The following is a 26,589-nucleotide window of genomic DNA, read 5'->3' on the forward strand; positions in this document are numbered from 1 at the left end:
TCAAAAACTTCCAGCCTCTAGTTCCTGATCACATATTGTAAAATTGTTAAGACATCTTTAAAGTATAAATCAGTTATTCTGAATATGCTTACACCAGACATATTTGAACATAGCAAGGAAAAAAGTTCAGCAACATTTCCCAGGTTAAATTTACAATCATGACTCAACAGGATCTTTTAAAATAGTCCCACACATGGTGAATTGATGAAAACTAATTTGTTCTGTTATTTTCTTCTTAAATTGGTGCCCAGCAAAAACAAACAGGAACTTGGGGGTTTCTACCAAACTCAGTCATCCACCCACCGTAAGACACAGCTCATCAAACTTTGTGCCGAAATGTCTCAAAAGTGATCAGCGTGCCTTAAAAATGACAACAAATCAAGTGTTGATCTTAGTTTTTTTATTATTCTGGTACTTCTAATCAGGTTGAATGTCCCTCGTCTATAAGGCATTTTGTTATATATATATCACCACATACATTATGTGACTGCAATGTGAAAGGCTACATACATTATTTGGTCATTTATGTAAATAGATGAACATTGAAATAACACAAATGAGTAACCTCCCATATTCACAAACACCTTCCTTCTTGTATGTTTTTATGTGAAATATAAACATAATGGGCCGTACAAAGGTAATAATATTCTCTTGGGGGATTGATGATAAAATTTTACTCTGCCTGACTTTCAGTCCACACCGTGCATGCACCACAAAGTAAAATGTGGGAGTATGAAATATTGCGTTAAAGAAAATGTCTCCCTTTAGATTGTTCAGCAGTCTGGATGTGTGTCTCATACAACAAGAATGAACATTTCCCTCCTGTGCTACATAGATGACAACACTCGAGCCTTGTAGAGGAGCCTTTTGCCTGTTTTGGTGTAAAAGTTTGAGCATATTTGAAAAGTTGTGTGGTTAAATGATGAACTCTTGAAAAATAACCTGAATTAGGGGTGCACCTACACCATTTTTTGCAGATTGGGTTGAGTACCAGTGATTTCTACATGTTTTCTTTCTTATTTTGAAAAAAAAAATACCACCAATATCAAGACAAGTCAAACATCTTTTCATCGGTTGTGTCTCTTTATGTTTGAGCTGCATGCTGGTACTCGGGCCTTTGCACTGTAGGTATTTTGCCTGGTATAGGTGTACCACTAACCTGAATATATCAAATTGCAGCAAGTTCTATTGAAGCGGTACAATTTTTTTTTTAACAGATATACCCTTTCATTTTAAGCCAAAACATTTAACAGCCCTTTCATACTTTCACAAATTAATATTTCTCAGCTTACTTAAGCTACTGCCACCAAGTTGAGATAAATCTTTTGGCCAGATTTATTTTTAAAAGGTACCCAAAGAACAATAGCACTCTTGCACGATTAATGTTCAGTATAAAATGAGGTATGTTTCTCTTTTGTTAGTGCATATCAATGTAACAGTGCAAAAACCAATTACAACGACTATTTTTTTTTGTTTTCAAAAACCACCTTGTCAGAACACTAGTTTTTACAGCATTTACCCCACCATCACTTTACAAGGCATACAAGAAACCACTTTAAGACATTGAACACACAATATCCTTCTGATCAGTTCATCATAGGAACTAGGGTGAAACAAACACAGTACAACAAAAATATTAAATTCTGGTAGTAATGACAAGGGATAGCAAGCTGATGCACAGTAGTAAATCTGAAATAATAGAATAAAAATGTGTGGCATGTGTCACTCAGCTCTCTTATCACTCATATTAACACTTCAAAACAAAATTATACACACCAGCTCAACTGCCCTAAGTGAAAGTTCTTTTTCAGGATGTTCACCTCAAGGGCCAAGACATTGAAGACATGAAAGTTGAAGAAATAAAAGCTTAATCTTGCCAGGAAATCTGCCCTCTTCTTTCTCGCGGTTACATTAAGATTACATGTGTTATTCATTTAAGCTGCATGGGGGAATAACTGCTTGGGAGTCAATAAAAAGTTAACATAGTTATAATCTTAACCCTGTCCAAGTAGGTTTTAACTTTTTATCAGGTAGTCCAAGTTTACACAAGAAGAGCAGCTTAATTCTAGTGTGAAATTCAATTCAAAGGTCTTAAATCATATCATTTTAAGTCCTTCAAAGTGTCAAAAAAGTTGTGTATGCATACACAGATAATTCGATTTGTGGCTAACAAAGTGACAACAGGCCGAGGGACTGTGCCAGTACATAAAAGACACTGGAGGATATGTCCCTTCAGAGGAGGCCTGAGAGTAGTTTTGATGTTCATGTGGAAAACCCATGGATTGTCTCATTCTAGAAATACGCCTGTTTCCTTTTGCCCCATAAATTATATTGAAATGTTGTAAGGCGCTATATAATATATATTTATATATATATATATATATATATACAAAAACAAAGCCATGTTAGTGTGACACAAACATGGAGCTCAAACTCCAGCAATCACATGAAGTGGTAGCCTACTGCCTCCACATTATCGTCCTCATCCTGTCCTGACATTAAACAGTACTGAGGACCAGTCAACCAGCAATGCAAAGACCTCCAAGCACAACAGTCTCCCTCAGTCTGTAACAGAAGGCTTGAGTCAAGGCATCCAATTGGAATGTATAGATAGAAAAGTTTCTCAGGAGGCAGTCCCATGGTGCGATAATGGCACAAACCACTAGCTAAATCCGTTATGAGAATGCATTTGGGAAATATGTACATCAAGTGTTCGAAGGCTTAAAGCTGCAGTGAAATGCACGCAAGTCAAAAGGTGAAGCCACAGAAATTCAGTAATCGGACTGTATACCTCCAGATCCGTTCAATACTCTACCTCAGTTTCCACATATATAATCCATGTTCAGTGGAGTATCGCGGCAGAAAGGGAGGGGAGTATTGATTCAACATAGCTACAGCATGAGATAAGTCAGATCCCCCAGAATAGTCACTGGAGAGGAAAGTTATTGTTGTTTATCTTTATGTTGCAGATATGCAGTTTGGTTTCAGTGCTAAGGAAAAGTTTCCCAAGTTATCATGGACTTTTCCTTATTTGGAGGAATATAGCATGTGGCTTACTGAATTCTGTGGCATTTCTTTTCAAAACTTGGCTGCAGTGGAACTTGAACATACAGAAACTAAGAGAAGAGATGATGATAGTGCTTGTACACACACTCTTGAAAAATGCAAGAGGTGAAAAGGAAAAGTAGGGACTTTCAAAATTATCACATATGCTAACGTAGTGGTGATCTATAACAAATGTGATCTGCAGAAAGCCAATCGTGTCTTGCTTGAAAAAAGTCAAATTCAGAGAAATTTCAATCCTGCAAGGTAGTTCTCAGTTCAACTATACCACGTGTGTTTTGTGGAAAGAAAAAGCAGGGACATTAAATGTTTTAAATTTGGGAGTAAAGTTTGACAGCTGAAACTTTTTTGGCTATTTTTCAAATTGAAACTTGTAACATTGGTGATGCTAAGCTAATGAGACATGTTTGCACACGCCATTATACCACATAGCACACATGCACTGCACATACCACACATGTGAAAACAGCCACACTGTCACATTCAGAGCAGAATACAACACTGCCATACTCTGGTAAGGCAAATCTGAAAAGGGCAAGCTGTGGTGAATACTGTCACTGTAGCTACAGTATCTGCCAGCTATCTGGTGTTCATTAACCCTTAGGTACATAGTGTTTCAGAGGGGACATAAATAGTGTTACAATGCTTCCTAACAGAGAAGATAAAACCTCCTAAAAAAAGCTTCCTCTTTCATAGACACTGACATAAAATGTGAATCTTGGCATGAAAGGCTAACTTAAAAAAATAAACATAAACAAAAAAAAGTGTATTTCAATGAATGTGTGTGAATATTGATCGGTACAAAAAGCTTATAAGCTGCAATAGTGAAAATGAATGAAATGAATGACATAAAAATGGTGAGAGTGCGATGTTTGTTTCTTCAGATTGTGTCTTTTGCTATAAAACACAACACCCCCAAGAAACTCGACCCTACATCACAAATATAGTGCACTGTGCAACTTGTAACAAAGTTTGGCCGACTCTATGAAAGATAAGGGGGTAGTTGTTGTTGTAGTGTCCCTTCCTCTGATGTCCAGGTTCCACTGAGGTTAGAGGATAGCAGGCACCAGTGGTTTGGGAGCAGCAGATCCTCTGTTAGTCTTTTTGCGCCCCTTCCTCGGACGTCTCCTTTCCCTTATTGTTGTCGAGTGGGGGCTGCGTCCCCTTTCTCACAGGTAAGCAAATGCACAAAACACTTACACGCTCAGTCACACAGACACGCTGTATGTTACAAAATAACACATTTGTCTTTATCCTTCGATTCTTTCTTGGCTTTGCGCTCCCCACTAGAGGATTGTTTTCCTGGGCTGGCCGAGGCCCCGGCTGCTGCTGCCGTCCCGGCTCCAGCTGCAGCGCCTCCTGCCCCTGCACCTCCTCTGTTTGCCTCGTCTCCCTCAGCAGGCTCCTGCTGGCCTTGCTGCAAAGACACAGCAGAAGTGTGAGAGTACTGAGATGTGTCTAGGAAGCTTTTAATTACTGTGAACAGGAATTAAGTGACCCAACAGAATTCTTTATTAGATATAAGGAAGCCCAATAAGGGTCACTATGCATGCATTGTTGTCGATGTGTGTGTTGTAAACAACATCTTTTCTTAAAAAAGGGCATAATGTTATTGTATTTTAAAGATAAAGTCATCTAAAAAGGACAGAGAGGTTCTTCCTTTGCTCTTTTTGCCACATTCAGATTTTGCAATGCAGTTCAAATGCAACAGTTTACGCAATGGAAATGTTTGTTAAAAAAAACAAAAAACAGAACAAAGTAGGCAAACACTTTTAGGGAAAGGCAACTATTTACATTGTACCATTTCACATTTCAAGGAATCATTTCATTCAAATTAAGAAGTATATTTAACACACCTGCATCAAGAAACCTTAATAGTTGTCAAAGTAAATGTCATGAACTCACCATAGAGGGCTGCATCTTTACAGTAAAAAAAAACGTTTAACCTCAGTTCCTCCTTATCAGTTTGAAAACTCAGTTGCAGACAGCTGTTTGTTTCCAAAATCTAACATCTGTCTCTCTATGCAACAGTAAACACCCCAGATTTGTTACAAATCTCAGCCCCTCCCCTTCCACACCATGCTTCTCTCACCTGTGCCTGTGCTGCTGCTGCAGCCGCTGCCTGCTCCTGCTCCTGCTCCTGGTAGTACTGTGAGGCTCGTCGGTCTTCCTCCTCCTGCAGCTTCTTGGCCAGCTCCAGGTCGCTGAAGCCCTCCGGGAGCTGCTCCCACTGTAGATCCTGACTTTGCTGCTCCTGTTGCAGCGACAGCGCCATCAGATAGTCCTGAAACACATGAGTACACACAGGAAGGGAGAGACTTAACGATAAAGGGCAAAGCTTGAGTGTGTGCACCATACTTTACTTGTTAACTGAGCTCTATTTGTTGTATCTCCATTAACATTTTCATGGGAATCAGTTGTGTTGCAGCTTGCGTATCCTTTTTTTATATATAGGTTTACATTGTATTACATGCATTGTCCTCTGATATGTCATGTACTTTGTCTCAACAAAGACCCAACTTCCCCAGCTGAAATCAATACAAGTTTCTACAGTCTAAGTGAATTGATTATGAGTGCAGAAAATTGCCTAATAGATTTTTCACACCATTTTTCTCCTGTAGAAGAAGACGTCTGTGCCTGAGTAAGCAGGATGAATGAAACTAATAGGTCCCTATGTTCTTGTCTGGTCTGTGTGTTGTGTGTGGGAGCAAAGCAGACAGTGTGTTAGTAGTGCGCACTGTGTCTCTGGACCAGTCTGGCAAACCAGTACGCAGACAGCTGTGGAACTAGAAAACACACCCAGGAGACATTACAACAAAGCATTGAGGGCCAATTTGGAAGCCATGTGCAAAGAATAGAACAGAATTACTCCCATACGTGCTTCTCCTGTGTGTGCCTGAAAAGCTGATATTCAGAACTATAGCACAACTATTGTTGACCTTGTTTCCATTTCTTAGCTCTAAATAGAGAAGTTGATTCCTGGTGTTTCCAGAGATTTAGCATGCTTACAATTGTTGTGTCTCTTTTGTCCTCCATTCCATGTTAGTTTTTATCAGGTAATTCAAAAATACAGACCATGAAGGCGGGTCTGTGGTGACCTCTGTTAACTTTTGTCACAGCCTCTGTGACATGGAAAGCACATCATTGTTTTCAGAGAGTATAACTGCTGGTTCTGCCAGTCTAGCGGGCATCAGAGCTCACACCTGGTCTATCTGATCCTGCTGGCCTCGATATACAGTCTCTGGATCCGAAGGAGGCCGCAACCGGAACTCTGAATCACAGAAGTTTCCGTCTCCATCAACGTTGTGCAGGCTCTCCCAGACAACCTTCTCCTCTGTCAGGAAACCTTGATCTGTGACCAGGAGGTACAGCTGGCCCTAGGAAACAACCACATACTCATTACACATGTATTCATACTTACCATCAGAGTCACGCTGTAAGCAGACATGGTTCACACCCACACATTCTGTGCATAGTTGTTTATCAAGCCATGTCAAAGTCTGCAGTTGAGTGATTACAAGAGAACATAGGCTGTCATGATACTTTTATCTGAGGGTTATAGGTGACACACAGCTCTGTTGACATTGGCAGCCGTACAGTTCAACTCAAAATAAAAGTAAGCAGGGTCCACTTCCTCTTCTGTAGATAACAGGAAAGGTCTGCAGTGATATGGACAGCCAGCTGTGGGCAGGAGCTGATGGAGCAGACATGACTGTGTTAAATTAGGGAACTATTAGAAGCATTCATAATTGTCTAATGTTGTTTATCTGTCTTGTATTTGTGTCGTCTTTGCAGGCATGTGTTTATCCTTGCAAAGGAAAGGCTTAAAAAACTATTACACATATGTTTTTTTTTTAAAAAAAGAAAAGAACAGAAAGAATAACAGATGATAGAGGACTTGACTTTACCTAAAGCCTTTTTATTTTTTTTCAATGCTTTTTAAACAAGCTACTCGTTGAAAAATAATGTTAATTTTTATTTTTACTTTTTTTTCATTGAAAAAATTCCTTAAGGGCCTCTTGATGATAGTTATCATACATACAAAAAGGGAACATCTGCTCAGAATTGCAGAAATAGTTTTTCCATTATTTGTTAATCATGGGGAATGAGTCAGACAAGATATCTATCATTTCTATCCATCAACATTACTGCCTTTAGTCCCGCAGTGTACCTGGCTGGGGTGTTTTTGTAGAGGACACAATAACAGGTTAGAGAAAATAAAATAAAAGAAAAAAGCAGCTGTATAAAGTTAGGGAGTGTTTTTTTGTGTTCAGGGAATTGTGTAGTTAACCCATTGTACCCAAAATGAAGTAAACTGTTGTGGTTTGTGATTGACAGACGCTATTCTCTCCATTTTGTAAATGCTTATTGTAATTTCATCTACTTTTTAGTTCTTACCTTGTATTTGATCATGGTGCTGAAATGGTTATTTCTGAAAAAGACACAGAGCTCTCCCTCCTGCACAGTGGATGTGAGCTCACATAAGCCGTGGTACGTCAGCTGGGTGGCTGTGCTGCTTAGAAACTGTTCTGCAACGATCCCTGGGTTGAAAAGAAAAGGAAAATGAATTAAAAAACATTAAAAAACAGAAATGTGAACAGATTTAGTTGACTGTTGTATGGCATCTGCAGACAGGCACAAAACTGACTTATAATGGTGTGATGATGCTTTTATTTTGATCGGATTGTTTCTCTGTGAAAAACAAAACTTGCTTAAAACAAAAAGTAATGAGTAGGTGAGATCATAGTTTTCATTTGTTTCTTTTAAGTGAATTATTTTTATTCAACACATATTTTGGTTATTAAACCAACGGATGAGTCAGCACAGCGCAAACAACAAACAAGCAATCCTGACTCATTTGTGAAGGTGGGTCACTATTTGGAAAGCCTGCTGTCATGTGTATGGTATCTGTTTGAACATTCAGACTCTGGGCTGCTGGAAGTCGTTACTATAGTGAACTCAATATAGGCAGCGAGGCAGATGGTGAGAGACATCTGTGAGACAGAGCAGCATTTAATTTGGAGCCCACACAATCAGTGTCATTCTCCAACAGAGGAGGGGAGCTGGAAAGTAAAAAACCAGAACTTTGATATAGACAAAAAAAAGGAAACTGTTGAACTCTTGTCTTTGGATACTTTGGCACATAAAAAGCATGACAGCTAAGATATTTGCTTGGTTTTAGTGTTACATAATTCATTTCGAGAGGTTGCATCTTAAGGATAGATAGTATTAAATCAGGAACTGCAGGAATTTTTCTTAACTACAAAAGAAAACACAATTCTAAGGAGTAAAAACAGTGGATCTCCGGTATTGATACCTCCATCCACTAAAGCTTTGATGTGCTAACTTGGCATCCACCCAGCAGGAAGCTGAGTGTTGAAAGAGCAAATATTTTGAGCCGAGAAGTTAGTGACAGCTGGCAAGAATACAGTGAGCTGCGGAAGTAGGTCATTTGATGAGTGGTCACATGTATGTCCTGGTTTCATTTAAGCCTTGTGTGTGCCAAGTGTTAGCCCCCAACACCCAGTGAACATATCTCAGGTAGCGGATGGGGGAACTAAATTAGCAGTGATATTTTACCTGAGCTGCTAATTGAAATAGAACAGAGGATTTTGGGAATAAAATAGGGTGAAGGCGAGTCAGGCAGGTCAGAGAGTTTAAAGTGAGAGAATGAGGAGAAAACACTCACCTTCCCCTGCCAGCTCACTGTTCTCTGACTGTTTGCAGGATATTATCTTCTCCACCAGCTGGTTGTAGCTGCAGTTGCCTACTGCCTTGACAATGTCATGCATCTGCAAACAAAGATAAAAACGATGTGAAAGAACACTCATCAAGCTTTGGCAATGTTTCACTGAAAGCCAGAGTGCATTAATAGAACATTTGTAAATCTAGAGAAAAGAGGTCCATACAAAAACTGCTGACATTTGGTGCAGTTAACCATCAGTTACTTTTTTTTCAGTGTGGTTTGAAAGGTCATTTGAACTCAACAAAAAGCAAGCACACACCAAATGAGGAACTTTTAAGTCATAAATATGTTGTTGGAAAATAAACAGGAACACCAGCCACAGGAAAGTGGAGCAGTAGATATAACAAAAATGATTTCAGAGCTGAACTACTTTCACAGTTGTTTAGAAATGAAATTATGAGAGGGATGATCTGTAAAACCAGAGGGTCTCTATGACGAACACATAAACTTGCATTACAGAACAAATTTTAGTGACTGTTATACAGAAGCTACAGCATCCATCTCTTACGGCTTAAGACTTTTAAATGTCAGGTTTCGACCATATCTGAGATGCTGGCAAATTCCAGCTGCCTTATGAACAGTTACAATGCAACTGCATATCAGTGAAATTAGCTAAGCTAAACTATTATTAAAAACTTCACTGCTACATCTCTTTGTTTGGCTGCCAGAACAAAACAGACAGCAACACTGAACTATTCCACAGGGGATATGCCAAAGAACAAGTAAACAAGTTTATTTCATCCACATCAGTGACGATGAGTCAGGTCCAGCTCACCTGGGGGTCAACTAGCCAGCCGTGATAGAGAGGGATGTCCAGCAGATCGAACACAATGCATTCTGGGGTGTACTCGAAGACCCGCACTCCTGTGAACTTGACATTCACATCCAGACCTGTCTGTAGCTTGTGCAACACTGCCATGGCATCACTCATGTTCTGCAAAATACAAGGAGAAAAAAGGTCAGATCTTTATTAAAAACTGCATGATGACAACACTGCATATGGGACTACTACACAGGCCCACAAACTGCATCTAATACCAGCTGTTTTTACTAACTGTGAGACATCTTCTTTTGTCTAATTGTTCCTGCTTGTCTGCACACGGTCAAAGTATTTTTCTTTCTCTAGAAGGAACCCCTCACTGCCATTTATTCTTGTGCAATACTATTAACTGCTTGCATATACTCCCAACTTGAATACATTTTCAAATACTCCTGGTTTATAGTCATTTCCTGGTACAAGTTAAGCGTACGATATCTAATGCACTTATTACGGTTTGCTCTGCTCATTGTCGATCAGTCTTCAACCACAGTAAGAGATGGAAGTCTCTGCCAGGAAAGCATTTGATATCACATTTGCATGCAAGCTCCCAGGCTCACTATCAGAAGACACAACATACTGTTACCAATAGATGGACAAAGTATTCAAGACACTTGGAAATGAAATGCAATAAATACATCTAGAATTAAACATTGCCTATGTTTGACTTTTAAGGACATTTTAATTTTTTTTCACACTAGATGTATGTCAGATGAGAGAAAATGTAAAGAATACAAAGGAAGGATGCATATCACAAGATGCCAATAATAAAGGCTTCAGCAGCAAAATAGAGTACCCTCTCTCTGCTTTATATCTAATATTTAAGTGTATCTCTCTGTACATGCCATATCAGCATGTTAACATATAATGCAAAGAAATAAGCTATCTATAAAAAAAAATGGCCACAACTTAAACAGAGAAAGCCAGATATTTTGCAAACAAAAGCCTGTAAATGGGTTAAAGTTCTTGTTAGTCAGACTGATGATTCAATTCCGTGGCCATTTTAAAGGGTGAAGTCTATTAACTTTGAATGTTTTTCTTTTTTTTTGTCTTTACGCTGAAAATAGTGCCAATTTCCTAACACTTCCAAAACATTAAGTATTCCAAGCTGTAACAACACCACTGCAGAGTTTATCCAACAGCTTAGATCTCCCTAATACCTTCAGCAAGGGCCAGACTTAGTTAAGAAGATAATGAAACTTCTTAATTCAACATTTAGCAGTCACAGTTAAATGGACGGTCACAACTCATGGCATAGTTTGCCAAGTGCCAAAACACTGATCTCAAAATGTTGATGTCTGTGTTTTCAGACGATGGGAGATGAGTCACCGTAGCAGAAGGTATGCACTGACGTCACTTTCTCACATGATTACCCCCACCCCACCCCTACACGCGCACACATACACACACGCACAAACAGCCACCATCAACAGCCTGTAATACCAGGAGAAGGACACAAATAACTAGAAAGTAAAAAACAATCGCAGCCCAGACAGTCAGAGATTTGAGGTACTGACAGGTGGGTAGCGAAACCCTGGGCAGGTATTGTTTCCTAAAACAGAGCCTCAAGGCATCATGATGCCTGGGGTGGGTTAATGTTTGATCCGGATACACTGGCTGACAAAAACCCAGGTCTACCGTCAAACTCAGAGCACAAACAGAGCTGATCAGGGCAAAATCATCCAAAACCATTCAGCTGCAGACTCTTGGAAAATGTCTGCCAGCTTCCAGTGTTATTTGCTTTTTAATGGATAATTTCATGAAACTATTGGAAATTTCACATAAAAGCACGTTTTGCTTCACTTTGAATGAATCATTTTTAACCTTTAGGAGTCTTTCTGAACTTGAATAGCTGTACCACCTAATTATTCTCTGTGGGAATCAGTGGCAGATCATCTTGTTGGGACTTTTTTCCTGCTAAAAATGTAAAAATGTATCGGTAATTTCCTGTTTTGTCCCCTTTTTTCTTGTAGCTTCTTTCTTGAGAAGAGGAATGACATCTAATAAACTAGTTGCAGGTTGCTGTATAATTGGACATCATCTTTGCATGTTTCCACTTTGAGTGAGAGACCTTTAAAAATATCACAAATGTCCTTGACCCACAAGTTCAGCTTGGATTTGAAAAGCTGCTGAAAATGTGCAGAAGTCTAAATCATTTCCTTTAATTCAGATCAGGAACTGGTAAGTCTTCCCTATAACTGCCAACCTACCATTGATCACAAGTGAGGATTTGATCTGCAGAAATGCCTTTCACTGCACTGAGTTACAGAACATCACTGGCACATTACATTATTACAAGTATGCCATGCACTCACACACCTGAGAACCAAAGAGACTCACTCTTGCATTCAGCCTCTGAGCAGTGTTTCCCAGCTGGCTCTGAACTCTGCTGCCATTTAACTCTGAGATCAAGATCAGCCTTGCAGCTGAGCCCCACAACTCTACTGCAAGTGTGTAAGTGATTTATAATAGATTCAAACCCAAAGGAGTTAGGGATGCAAGAAATAATGTCCTATAAAAGCAAAGATCATTCTACATACACCAGAACAATTAACCCGACTCTGCAAATGATGATGTATTAGAGGGTCAGTGGAATTAAACAGGGCTGGAGATAGCTTGTGCTATTCTATCGTGATTGTTTCACACATGGTCTTGCATACATATAGTATATTGATACTCACACATTCTTCGGCTCATCATGATTTTTAACTTACTTTAGTCTGTCTACCAGATGGTTTTGAAAAACTGTTGTAGATATGGATCTGCATTATACACAAACAGCCATCCATTTGTGTGTGTGTGTGTGTGTGTGTGTGTGTGTGTGTGTGTGTGTGTGTGTGTGTGTGTGTGTGTGTGTGTGTGTGTGTGTGTGTGTGTGTGTGTGCCCCTATCAGAAATTCTTCTAAGAATTTTAAAAATTGGCCTCAACCTGAAATATTACGTACCATCTTCCATGTCTAGTGAGCAATGACTGTTACATAATGAGATGTTCAGGTTTAATTTCTAAAGTCCTCAGCCCTGTATGTGTATGTGTGGACTATTGACAGTGGAGATGCTGTGCATCCCATGAGCGTCTCATACTCCAGCTTTGACGCTTTGGTACACAGAGCTGAGGTGAAAAGCCTGCAGCTGGCCCATCTGAGTATGTGGATTAGGACGCTTATGAGCGGCAGTGATGGCAGGATTAGCAGGCATGTGTAATGGACCACTTCTCTTCACTTTAGGGCAGAGGGCTCCGACAGCAGATGAGCGCTTTGAGAGCTGATGATTAGCACCGAATCACTCACATTCATCTGTGCTTAAGTTGGATACATCTCTATAGTACAACACAAGCGCTGACCATGGTAAGAATTTGCAGTATTTTTTACTGTCCCTCTACAGTTGGTGTGTACAGAAAGACTCAGCTTCACTAAAAGTTCCCCTGATCAAATTTCTGATTCCAGGTTGAAACAATCAGCCAAGAAATGAAACTTCAAAAAAGCATTGTGCCTTAAACAACTGCTTTTGAAAAGTAACTAAATATTTTTTCGGTGTTACTTTTGAATATAAAAAAGCTCTTTATTTACAAAAAGGATTGGGCAACTGTTTTTCATTTCCTTGTGTTCACGTTTATTGAAATTGTGTGAAACTGGAAACAGTGCATATATGAAAAACACAAAACAACCGACCACTGAAGGACAAAAGAAACTATTACATGACTCAACAGTGGGAGTTTACAAGACCATGATGTCCCACAATGTGGGTCATACTTTCATGAATTCTGACACACATCAGCAGCTGCTCTACATTTTTGGGGGATTAATCATTTGGCTAATCTAATGTTCTAATGCTTGTTAGCCTCTATTCAAATGCATGAGGAGGACTGACCAGCTCTAAATATATAACTGATCTAATACTACTGTATATCAATATTGATTTAAAATAAAAAGGTTAAAAAATGCACATGCTAAAAAGACTGTTTATGGGGCACCGTTAGCCTAGTGGTTTGGGTATGTGCTCCATATGCTAAGGCATCTTGTTCAGCCATTGTGGCTATAGGGGTTTGGATGCTTTGGAAAACATGTTCTCATTTTATCAGATTAGCTCGGAGAAAAGTGAGGTTTAAAAAACATTTATGAACAAGCCATGATAACCCCTATCTTCAAGTCACTGAGCAGTAACTATGAAGGAGTTGCTTTGTAAGAGTCCTGGGTCCTCTGAGATAAAAGCAGAGCAAAACTACACTCTCACTTCCTCCACTCTGCCAAGTAAATATTTAACAATAGCTAAAGAGCAGCCGTGCAGCTGCTATTTTAATCCTCACACACTCCTGCGACAGATGATGTTTTTTGGCTGAGTTTAAAAATAGAACTACTTCTGTTGTGAACTCCTACAGCTCTTTTTGCTAAGTCAAGCCGACTTCAGCTGTGTCTTAAAACTATTCACACGGCATTAAAGGAACATCTCTGCAAGTTACAAAGACGGGGACACCTTTAGTCCCGTCAACACATTGTCTGTACATCCTGTGTCACCCACAGCATACACTCAAGTGAAGGAGCTCCCAGGGCAGTGTCCATGATTGGACTGCCATAATAACTATGCAACACAAACTTCCAACCACTCCCTCACTTTAACTGTGCATGCCCAAGACACCACTGATGTATTCAAGAGCTTGTATTTCAGCTCAACTTAAATTTAGACAGAACTTAACAGTGAGCGTCTATAAGAAGACTGCAAATTATTTTTTCTGCTCTCTGGATTAGGAACAAGTGTGGCTTCAAATCATTCACAGATGTGCTGGTGCTCTGCCACGCAAGAGGAGCAGGAGGAGAGGTAGAGCCGCTCCTGCTCCGCAGGCAGACAGGCAGTGGAGACGTGAGGAAGCAGGAGAGTCCAAGCTCCATCTCCAAGTAAATCTCCCAGTGAGCCACACACACACACAGCCTCAGTAATAGCCGGGAGCTGAACCCAGCCATGCGTCTCTAAGCATTCACAGCCATGTGAAACAACATAATCTGACACTCCTGACCCCTGTTGTTCCCTGGGCCTTGCAAGACACGTCTTATGTAACCTATAGAGCAGTGGGGAAAAAAAGATAAGCTGTAGCCTATGTGGTTTGTAATCAACTCAATGCTTATTTCCATTTTATGGCCCATGCGCTGACCTTTTCTGCTATCTTGATGCAAATATGCAGGACTGCTGTGGTATGAGCATGCAACCATACTGACTGTGTGTGTGTGTGGCACATCAGAACCCCCTTTGTGTACTGCAGAGGACATATATTGTTAATGATGAAACAGCTGCGATATTTTGAGTGTGTCAGAGAGACAAAGTGAGAGCTCATTTTAAACCTGCTCAATTACTGCTGATACATAGACAGGGAGGGAGAGTTCATCCCAAAAGCCCAGTGCTCCTCAAAGTCAGCAGCTTATTAACACACACACTTAAGCAAAAACACATGCCTGTTAATATTATTCAGAAGTGATTAGACAAGCCTTACCTGCTCATAGTTTAGCCTCTGGGCCTCTGATATCTCTTTAGGCTTTGTTTCCAGAATGTAGTCCCCTGCAGAGGAACAGAAGGAGAGGGATGTTGCCAGACTTATATTGTTGTGACAAAGAAAAACAAGGTGACAGAACTGGCCAGCTGTTTCCCTAAAAGAGGCTGTGCTAAATATGTAGAACCAGCCAAGTCCCTGTCCACTGTGGAGTCACCTTAAAAGCTCTGTGCACTCAGTTCTGTGACAGTATGACCTGTTACAAGTAGTACAGCCTTGAATTTTACCCTGCTTACAGAATCCTTTAGTTTGTTTTTAGAGGAACCAGTGGAAATGAATTCTTTTTACTGCTGTCACAGTTTGATTACAGCCTATTCCTTGCTCTTAAAACCATTGCGCAAGTTTTTTCAAGATGATTCACAGGGAATCATTAATTTATAAGGAACTGGAGAGAGCATCCTGCTGCACTGTCAACACATACTTTTCCCGAGAAGAACTCAAGGGGCTGTCATCAATGTCCTGTCATCAACAGCTACATTAACTAAAAACAGCCACACGAGGCAAAGAAAAAATGCTTTCATGTGTAGTTTGTTCAAGCAAGCATACAGAGATAATCCAGGGGTAAAATAATGGATCTTCAAAGGTTTTGAAGCAGTCTAACTGTAATGATGATCCTTGAAATACACATCAATTTTTTCATTTACAAGTGCAAAATCCTTAACTCACCTATACACAGCATGTGACAACAAACTGAACATTTTATCATGGAGAAAGAGTGTGTTTGATTGTATTAAGCAACATGCCAAATTATACTTTTTTTTTAATCCCTGTTGAACTCTAACTTGTGCAGACATCAGGCTCATAGATTCTTTGTAGCTGTGATTTTATTAACACGGTTGATACAAAGTACAGCATAACACTGCCCTAAAGCCTCCCTGTACTGGGGTGAACTCCAGATCACTTGCATTCTGTGCATCTAAGTGATGGAAACACCACCCCTGGTGTTTTTGCCCATGTGTTATGATCAACACTGCTGAGTTTTTAAGGTTTCCAGCAGTCCCAAGTCGTACTTTGATCTTGTATGATACTACTACTATATAATACCTAATGCCTTGGACACAAGTACTGCGCACATTTAGCTGCCTCAACAGTATGGTGAATGAACACAAACAAAAAATAGCCCATACATAAACAGAAGTACATTCCACTGAAAACATAAACACATGTACATCTGCCCCATACTGCACTCGTACAAGATCCACAAGCAACACTACCCCACTGACCCCACTGTGAAAGCTTTGAGAGCTCTCTACTTTGATAGCACAGAGTAATTTGAGTTGTGAAGTGCAGGGGGCAGCCAGAGAGAGGAGATAGCACTGGTTTCCTTTCCAACCACAGATTGGATCACAGGGGATTCCCCTGTTCTGGTCTCTCCCCTGTTGACTTGGGGATACAAATCTGACCTTAAGAATGTATCCAATCATCTGAGAGGATGTGAAACACAAGAATGTTTACCAGGCAAGTAAAACTCAGTGCTAGTGGTGTCATGTGTATGTTTAAGAGCGTGGCCTACAGTAACCCAGATTTTGTGAAGGCAAACAAACATTTAAGTCTATTGAGTGGCATCATAAATGAGCAATTTTCTGCACATCAGCTGATAGTGTTTAAATATAAATGTAAAGCTATATGGGAGAAAATTCAAGCAGACCGGTACCCCATTCCACGAGGTAACATAATAATACAGTCATTATTACATAGTTCCCCATTGATCAATAGCGTGGTATCAGTGCACTCTCTTGTAATCTGTTTGATAGAAATACTCACCAAGATACTCCATCAGTTGCTCAGCAGTTATAATTTCCATCATGGGAGGCATCTTAACCTGCAACAGAGACCCATGGGTACCAGTTGTCCAATTAGTTTGTAACCCAATCATAAGACAAAGCACTGAAACATGTATCATTGCTGTGACACTATGAAAGTGGGAAAGCTGTTTCTGATTTTTTGTCAAGTTTTTACTTTGATTTGTTTTGTTAATTTTATTTATATTTTTCATTGTATAAGATAAGGACATCTCATCTTGTAAAAACAAGAGGACTAATTGTTGTTGACGTTGATCCTAAGGTTAAAAAAAAATGTATTGATTAAGACAAGTGTCCTGATTTATCATCTTCTGATTCTTATGATTCAAATATATTCAACACTTACGAAAACAATATTACACAAAAGTGTAGAGTAAATGGGAATGGGCCAGCAAGCCTTTGTTACAGATATGATATTAAGGGACAGGGTATATGCTAACCTGAAACAAATCTGAGTGTAAATAAGCCTTTTGTATTTTTAATAGCATGAACTAAATGCTGACAGTTCTCAGAGTTATTGATCCATGTTTATCGCAGAGGCTTTACCTTCCATGCAAGCAGCAGGACATTCATAATTGCCAGTAATGGACAGGGACCGTTCTCGTTCTGGGTGATGATCGGCGTATTCTCCTCCCTCCACTTGATCCACTTAATGTGGTATATGGACTGGCCGGCGGCTCGGTCCTTAGCGCATGCAGTCTTTGTCCCATCAGCCCCATACTCGTTTTGCAGGGCCAGGGCCAACCCTCTGTCCTCCAGTCCCTCACTGTTAAGGTCGGAGCTGGGGCAGGAGTTCAGGTTCGAGAAGGACTCCAATGAATCTATGCTTCTGGACTCTCCTCCGAGGCTGGGATCGGGGTCACTCCCACTCGGCAATCCTTCTGATAAGGTATGATCACCGGACATCCCCGACTTGACGTTTGCTGTGATTGCATTGTCCGGACACAGATGAGTTGGTTTGGCAAGTTTTGTAGGTTCACTTTCTCCACAAATCGAAATCTCAGCCTGCACATCTGTGATTTCCTTGGCGGAAGGTGAGGATAGGCCGTCGCTTTTGTTGTTTACTAACTTTGTGGCACCACCCTCGCTATCTCCTGCAGCCAGCAACGAGTCATGCCCCATCCCGTTACTGATCTGATCCCCGGACCCCGACCACGATCCACTTGCTTCGGTGTCCTTCTTCTCCTCCTGTGCAGGGGGGACCTCGATCACCTCTTTCAAGTCGGGCTCCCGGGCACCAGGGGTGACATTAACAGCGCTGGGAGTATCAACATTAATGGTGCTGTTATTACAACTAACGTTAACCAAAGTACTGAGAGCAACCTCACTATTCTTGCATTTCTCGGCAGCTCCTTTTACTCCACCAACAGCCGTAACATCGCCCATTTCTCCCGCAATCGTGGCACACAAAGAGCTCCCGTCAGTGTCTCGATGCAGGTTTGCATTTTTCTCCATTTCGATTAACAGACGGTCGACAGATTTTAGCTAAATTTCAGCAGCAGCTTCGGTCCCAAAGACGCCATGACAACTCTGCGAGTGACGTCATCAGAGTGAAGTGCTTTCAGGCTGAGCAAGGGGGCGGTAGAAAGCCAACAGCAAGGCGATGGTGCATTCATTGAAGCTCGTATTCATGTACTCCAACGGTTGGCACATCAAATGTGAGAAACTAATACGCGGTAAAGTAAAAGAGGAAAAAAATGTGTTTTTTAATTTAAAGACTGTAATATCAACGTTAAATTTGAGGGACACATACCAATCATTATAACAACATTTTTTGTTTGACAACTCTCTTAAACTGATGTAAGCTATCTCTTTAACGATTTTTTTATCAATTTATTTGGAGTCCCCAAGAGACTGGTCTGTATTGAATAGCAATATCATTCACTGAAAGTTAAAGCAACAAATAACAGCACTGATAACCAACTATTACTTCCTCACGATGACTTTATCTTGAAACTGTTTGATGAATTTGTACATTTACGGATGTATCATGAAGGCTACATGCCGTGCCCGTGACTGTTTTGCGTACGAGTGCTCGCACACTTGCGTGGCCAGAAGAGTCTCGCGTTGACAGCCCCCCGTACTTCTCAACAGATAAAAAGAGACCTTGAGAGAAAAAAAAGCACTTCTGGTCTGGGGTTTCGACCATATTTGTGGGCTGGGTATTAAGCATATATTTTTGTTCATTTAGATGTAATATCACAATTGTCACTGTTTTTTTTTTAATATCTACTTCTACTACATTTTTACTAATTAATTAATCAACTAATTAATTAGCTGTATTTCAATTACCTTTTTGACCATTGCATTTTTGCAGAACTGAAAAGAAGCTGACATAGTCAACCAATTTATCACATCTTATAATTCTACATGCAGTATGAATTTTAAGTCGGTAGGTGGCAGTCGTGATATGACTGCTGGAGCCATGGAGGACCTTCATTAATCTTTTTCGATTGATTTCAAAGGTAGGTGTGAATATATTTAAGATTTTTTTTCTTCCCCTCCAATCCCTCCAACAGATCAGGAACTCAAAAATATATCCAAATACTGAAATAAATTTTAAAACGTATTTTTAATCGGTTTATTGGTGCACTGTCATTAAGACTGAAAGATTTTTTTTTGGCCACATAGAGCTGATTTGACGTTATACAGCATGTTCGGTTAAAATGCTTCTGTGAACGCATGACATTCTTGTCTCAGCATTTACCAATTTTAACTTTAAGTGCATGTGACAACAAAGAAGGAAAAAAATCCTTATTTTTCAAAGCTGTTTTAATAATTCAAATACATCCAAATACATAATTTGCCACAGAAGCCAGTACTCTGGCAAATTGTGGGGGGAAGCTTGATAGATCATGTGACGGTAGTAGACTCAATCTCATATACTCTAAGATCTGCCATTGCCAACTTTTTGTCATGCCTAGAAAGGGAGAAATTCATAGTTAGCAATTTGCTTCAAGACATAACTGCATATTTCTTTTATTTTAAAATTCCCCATTAGGTGTAATATTTAATTTTAAATTAATTTCTGATCAGTTCATCACTTGAAAGACTGCAGAGCCTTGTCAGCAACCTTTGTGGTGATTTCTGAGAACTATGCAGAAAAAATGCATTGCTGTAATCACACTGTCTTGCACCTATAAATGTGACTTTTCTGTTGTGGTCTATTGTTGTAATCCTAGCAAGATGATTTTATTTTATTTTTTTAATGATTTTGATTAAAAAAATAAAGTCAAATTCAGCTTACTTGGATCTGTTTTGTTACATATTGAATACTACTTCTACAATATCAAAAACTGTTATTCTACTACACTATAGCATTGATTAATAATAATAATGATAATAATAAATAGTCTAGAAATCAGTGATTACACTCAGTCTTACATCTTAGCAGATCTTTTAACTAGTATTAACATGACGTATTGTAAAATATGGTGTACGGAGATTCAGATACATTTTAATATTATTTTTTAATATTATTTTTTAATATTTAATACAATAAATATACAGTCGATTTAACTATAGTTCCCATAATTGTTTTAAAGCACGAATGTTGAACTGTGTGTCAGGTTTTGTCCTCTATGTAACCCTTTCAACTGCGTTCTATAAAAAACTGAAACAATAAACCAGGAAGTTGTGATTTGCGGAAGTAAACAACTTGCAGTCTGATCGATAAAACCAAGGCAAATAGTCTGATGAATGTTCGTTGGTCGTTGACAGCGACATTGGCTCGGATAACTGTTAGATTGTTCCTTTTTTAGTCTGGTGACAGTTCGAACGTGATTTGTAGTTTTTTTTTTTTTTTCTATGATCCTTTGACATATGACCACAATAGTAAACGGATGGGTGTGCCCTGGCTCTCTCGGCTGTGCACAGCGGAAGGGAGGTGGGCCTGTCTGTCGGTGAATCTGTCTGTCTGACGTTGGGTTGCTGGAGACAGGCGGAGTCGGTATTTGTGATGGGAGCTCGCTAACTAGGAAGGGCGACTATACCTTTAAGTGAAAGAAAACGAAACAAGAAACAATCAGCGGGTTCGCTGGGTCGCGTAGCTAGGTTGCTGGGCTTACTGGGACTTTCGATATGCTACATTTTAGACTATTTTTTATGCTTTGCTGCCTACGAGACATATCAGGTAAGTTTGCCATTGATTCACGTGAAAAGGAAAGTGCTCAGTAATCGCTAATCGGATCAGGCAGTTGTACTCTGGCGAGGGTCTAACTTGCTAGCTAGCTGGCTAATGCGAATAGTTCCAGTATCTGCGATCTTATGTTTGCTCCTGAAGACCAGGAAAACTTTAGTAATGGCTCATTCTGAATGAATAATTACCCATGGTGAAGCGTAAAAGTTGACAGCCAGCCAGGTTTTGACAGCTCCTGTGTGGTAACATTACAGTGCAGTGACATGGGCGAATATCTGAAGAAATACGGTCACAAATAAAAAAAGTCAAGTTGGTGCTTTTCGAAATCAAGTACCATAACGTTAACTTTAGTTCGTCAAGAAGTAACATCTGATACAACCTTCTTTTACAGCCTGCATTAGCTAGCAGGTTGCAGTATGTATACTAGATACATGATATGCTGCACTGCTGCAGTGTTTGACAGCTATTACATCTGCCAGATTCTAAACTGGCTGCTAAATCCATCCATTTTTCCACTATTGACCTTCCGTGACCCCAACTCAATTTTAATTTAGCCCCCAATTGTAGTTTTAAACCTGTTCCTGAATTCGGAGAAGTACAAAGTAATTTGTTTGTAATATTATTTTTCGGTTGTTACCAGAGAACAGTTTGTCTTATTGAACTTGTTTGGGATATAAAATTACTTATTTTTACTTTGTTTACTTTGTTCGTCAGTGAACATTTTTTCTTAAAAGATGTAGTCTCGTGCCATACCTTAGATACTTTCAAACAACAGTATACAGAGTGTAAGCCCTGTCACATACTGCATAATCTCTTTCAGCACTGTTGTTCTGTGGGGAAAAGCTTGCTGCATTATCAGCTGTTTGAGCCCAAACTTTTCTACACTTTGATTCAAACAAAGCACAGAGTCTAAAAACAAGAAAGCTAGTGTAACCTTATGTCTCTTAACTACACTATTCATCATTTCATACATACTACCATGTCGTTCCTTTTATAAACCTTGAATAAAAATGATCATTTTGAGTTATTGGGAATTATGTTAAAATAAGATGATTATACCATAGACCATGAGCTGTAAGGTTTAAGTTGTTTATGCCTGAACAATTATTTTGCCTTTGCATATTTTGGAGATCATTGTTGACAGACCTTCTGCTTACAGTAAATACCCCCCTTCCCTCCTGTTATCTTACCAATACTGTCGTGTTAAAAAGAGATGTCCCTGTTGCCCTGAGCTGTGTGGTGTCTGATGTGTTGTGAAAGCCAGCCTGCCATCACCCAGCATGCATGATAATGTGCGACTGAGATCAGCTGGGATACATGCTGTTACCTCCTTCTCTGTTCCTGTCAGCAGTTTCCTCCGACAAGAATTACATTTCGCTGGGTCACTTCAGGCTAAAACAGATTGCATCAAAATCACGATGACGTAGTCCTCACAGTAAAGATGACGATAGTAGCTTTCTAAGCTTGCATTGCTGTCTGTGAGGAAAATTCCCTTTCAAGTGATGTAAACCCACTATACAGAACTGCCTTGTTACTGCAAGGTTTAGTGTACATTATTTCTGCTATATAGCACTAACAAGAGCCAGACAGTGAGATAAACAGACTAATTTAGAAGTAACAGTGGTTCAAGAGACTACACAAATAATCAAATAGAGCACATCAGATTTGCACTTCTAATGAAATTCATGGACATCATATCAGATTAGTTTGTTGTCCAGTGTTAGCCTTTCATACAGAACTACTCAGCTGTCTTTCCCTCTTCATAAGGGTGTTTGCATGCACTGAAGGGCAACTAAAATTATAATTTTGTCATTTTGCATAACTAGTGTTGGACTTCTTATTCAGCATGTAAATTGACACAAGACTAGACATTTTCATAACCAAATGTTTTTCAGAATTTCCACAGTGTCCTAGGTTTTTATTAACCCTGCCTGCATATTCATGCTTCCAAAATCTGTCAGGCTTTAGCAGAGTAAATTATTATGATGATGTAAATGAGAATCACATAGAGATGAATTGCTAAATGAGTAGCTTTAACTATAACAGAGAGGCTAAAAATTAATACAGATTTGCTGAGTTTAAGAGCCAAAAACTGTAGTGACTGAATTCCTTCACTTGACTGCAGAATGAGATTCTTTAACATACCAAACATGATGTTCATTTATGATACAAGCTGATGGAATATTTTTCTGGTGCTGTCAGACTTTTTTATTTTAATGGATGTCACTTACCAGTGGGAAAACAAACCCGCTTTTGTACGAAAACATATTCCTGGATCAATTACAACTTCGCTTTTATGTCCTGAAGCAAATCAGGATCATTTTAAGGCTGTTTTGGGCTCACTTGTGTTGTCTGTCAACATTTTCATGGTGAAAGAAGGGCTAAAGAACCTGCTTGTAGGAGAATTTTCCTTCTACATTCACAGACAAGTTGATACTAGCCTAGTGCAACCTCTCCCTGTTTGGGGAGTAGTGACTCCCACCACAATGAAGACCTACATTTATGAGCCAAACATTGCAGTGTTAATATCAAGGTATGGTGGAGCACATATCCTAGCCCTTTTTGGCACTTGGTAGTCTCTCAGAAATGTTCCATTTTCTTTCACAATAAAAAAAAAAAGCCTGGGAAATGTCAGAATCAGTCCCCGCTTTTTAAAAGTAGCCCTAGCTAATTCACTCATTTCCAAAGGTGCTTTCTGTTGCTCATGGTAGCTCACAGTTTTTCCACAATGAAACCCAAAACTTGATATTTTGTTTGCAGGACTCTGTTTCCCTAGGAATGCAGATTAGCATTTAAACAGCCTGCAGCCTATTCAGTCCCTGTTCTCACACAACGACATACAGTAGTACAGAAACAGAACCCCAGTCACCTGATGTGCATCATGTGCTCCTCACTTGTGCTTTAAACTGACTTTCTTTGTCTTTGTGGAAAGAACAAAGACACAGTCAGTTTGAAAGCAGGCAGGATTACCTCTGTCTATGCATCAATGAGCCAAAATAAGCCTGGTAAACATGTCTAGTGGGAAATAGCTTGCACTATTCTCAGTGTTTAATGATTGCAACCTAGAAAAGTTTTGATAGGATTTGGTTAACAGATATTGATGAGCTATTGCATTCTCTTTTAGGTCAGTTTGGGAATCCCTTAAACAAATACATTCGCCACTATGAAGGTTTATCATACGACACAGAAGCCCTGTACAGCAGTCACCAGAGAGCCAAGAGGGCTCTGTCTCCTCAGGACAGGACTGTACATCTGGACTTTCATGCACATGGGAGGTCAGTTCAACAACACACTCGCCCATATCACAGTCCTCCTCACTTTTACAGTCTTCTGTCATCTACTGAAAGTTTTCAAGCAGGTTTCTTTTTTTGTCATAAACAACCAATGTGTGAAAACTTAACCCTTGAGTTCCAGGTGTTCTTGTGTTTTGGGTTCAAGCTTTAATCATCCCTTCCTTTTCTGTATTCCATTTCAACCTTTAAGTGAATTCCTTGTTTTCTTATCACCTTAGTTATCGGCTGTTTTCAATAACACCAAGTTAACGATAAATTCCAGTCACATTTTTGAATACGGTGGTTCTATCCCTGTTTTGAAAACAGATTATATCAAGTCCAAACACTGTTTCATATATCCTCTGATCTGATCCTCTGATGATCCTGTCACTGCAGCGCTGTCAATGTGTGCAAGTAAAATAATCACAATTGAACCATCTGCAAAAGGAATTCCAAAAAAGTATTAAAGTAGTTCTAAAAAAATCACATCAATTGCAATTTAGCTAAAGTCAAGGAGTCTGTTGCTCCTTAAAGCAGTGCACAGCGGAGATGTCCCTTTGAGGTGACGCTAATAATACGCTTCATGTTTATAAAAAAAATAATGTGTGACTAAATGTTCTCGATGATCTTGCTGATAATTTTATGTCAGTCTTGATGTCAGCAAAAGCAAACCAAGAAAAAAAAGAAACAAATAACTTTCACTCCTAAGTTTAAAAAGATATCACGAATTGCCTCAACATCCTCCTAAGGTTTCCTGAATGCAACTTTGTGCTACAGTTTCAACGCAATATGATTTAAAGCTCGCCTTTCATTCACTGGATACCACTTAACCACTGCATAGGGCCTCAACAAATAACACCGAATATGTGGAAGAGCCAGCTAGCCCTGACATGCAAACAATAGTGTAGAAGTTTGTTTTCTTCCGTCCTTAGTTTGTACATGAGAATCCTCTAGTTGAAACACACATAAAGTACTGCAAAGATTGGTGGTTTTTAACATTCTGACTCACAATCCCAGTTAAATTTGGGTCTAGTTCCTGCGTTGGTTAGTGTCTTTTCATTGGTCCCTTCATGTCGCATTTTCATGTCTGTCAGCTCAGTCCTTTATAGTTTCATCAACTTTTGACTCCAACAGTAATCAAGCTCTGCACCCCTGTTTTCAGTATACTCTTTTTTTTCTTTCCTGTTCACCAAGCCTGTCCCCTTCGGGTTATCAAGGCCTAGCCAGATGTATTTCCTGTGCTTTGTGCTCTTTCCTGTCACTTCTGGCCTTTTCGGAGCTGGTGTTGCAAGGTGTTGTGAGACTGTGAGGTCCTCACAACCTCACCGCAGCAGAGTCTAGATGTCTGGGTTTCCAAAGAAGGAAACGTCAAGATGGTTTTAAGTTTGATGTTGATGATTGTTGCACACAAACAGAGAAATACATCCCCCTACTGTGTGACACCGACTGTTGAGGTTTCTTTTGAGTGAGAGTTTGGAGCTGGATCATACAAGACTTTCTGCTTCACACAGAGGCACCATAAAAAGTAGTAAAGCATTGGCTGCCATTCAGATTGAGAGATGAGACACCTTTCATAATCCAGAGAATATTCATTCATTCATTTTCTGAACCGCTTATCCTGTTCAGGGTCGCGGGTGGCCGGAGCCTATCCCGGCTGTCGTTGGGCGAGAGGCGAGGTACACCCTGGATTGGTCACCAGTCAGTCACAGGGCCGACACAGACAGACAACATTCACACACACACTCACACCCAGGGACAATTTAGAGCAGGGATCTCAAACTCGTGCCATGGGGGGCCAAGAGGTTGCAGGTTTTCTTTCCAACCAAAAACTCCACCAGCTGATTTCACTGATTAGTCCCTGCTCTCTGCTTGAAGGTGAGGTAATCAGTGAAACCAGCTGGTGGAGTTTTTGATTGGAAAGAAAACCTGCAGCCTCTCGGCCCTCAATGGCACGAGTTTGAGATCCCTGATTTAGAGTGTTCAATTAACCTGGTAAGCATTTTTTTGGACTGTGGGAGGAATCCAGAGAAAACCCACATATGCACGGGGAGAACATGCAAACTCCACACAGAAAGGCCCACCGGCCAAGCTGGGAATCAAACTGGTGACGTTTTTGCTGTGAGGCTGCAGAGTTAACCGTTGCGCCACCGTGCAGCCTGCAGAAAATATTCTCTTACATTTTCAATAATAAGAACAATCAGTGGGATAAGGATTT

At 39.8% G+C, this 26,589-nt stretch overlaps 2 protein-coding genes across 2 annotated transcripts in view; one reads left to right on the forward strand and one right to left on the reverse strand.

The window, feature by feature from the left end:
• Positions 1-368: 368 nt before the first annotated feature.
• On the reverse strand, positions 369-18,512 carry mindy2 (MINDY lysine 48 deubiquitinase 2). The gene is made up of 9 exons (XM_074665648.1): positions 17,511-18,512; positions 16,927-16,984; positions 15,106-15,170; positions 9,585-9,743; positions 8,753-8,855; positions 7,462-7,604; positions 6,267-6,440; positions 5,156-5,347; positions 369-4,480 (listed from the first exon to the last, which is right to left on the reverse strand). Exons 1-9 carry the CDS (start codon positions 18,417-18,419, stop codon positions 4,292-4,294), a joined length of 1,992 nt encoding a protein of 663 aa, XP_074521749.1. The 5' UTR covers positions 18,420-18,512; the 3' UTR covers positions 369-4,291.
• A 2,280-nt stretch (positions 18,513-20,792) lies between these two features.
• adam10a (ADAM metallopeptidase domain 10a) overlaps positions 20,793-26,589 on the forward strand; it is a 28,180-nt gene continuing 22,383 nt past the window's right edge. Inside the window, exons 1-2 of the mRNA XM_074666779.1 lie at positions 20,793-21,096; positions 24,227-24,377. Of these exons, the coding sequence (XP_074522880.1) occupies positions 21,045-21,096; positions 24,227-24,377 (203 nt within the window). The 5' untranslated portion in view covers positions 20,793-21,044. The remainder of the gene's footprint in view (positions 21,097-24,226; positions 24,378-26,589) is intronic.

Source organism: Halichoeres trimaculatus, unplaced genomic scaffold (genome assembly GCF_033239565.1).
Source record: "Halichoeres trimaculatus isolate MK-OKI-2021-1 unplaced genomic scaffold, fHalTri1.1 fHalTri1_scaffold_3, whole genome shotgun sequence".
Lineage (NCBI taxonomy): Eukaryota > Metazoa > Chordata > Actinopteri > Labriformes > Labridae > Halichoeres > Halichoeres trimaculatus.

What these genes read in the sequence shown, in the direction of transcription:
- mindy2 (XM_074665648.1), bottom strand. Translation starts at nt 18,419, where the DNA reads ATGGAGAAAAATGCAAACCTGCATCGAGACACTGACGGGAGCTCTTTG. An exon ending in GCTGGCTAGTTGACCCCCAG is followed by an intron (nt 8,856 to 9,584) that starts GTGAGCTGGACC and finishes CTTTGTTTGCAG; the next exon opens with ATGCATGACATTGTCAAGGC. An exon ending in GCACCATGATCAAATACAAG is followed by an intron (nt 6,441 to 7,461) that starts GTAAGAACTAAA and finishes GTTGTTTCCTAG; the next exon opens with GGCCAGCTGTACCTCCTGGT.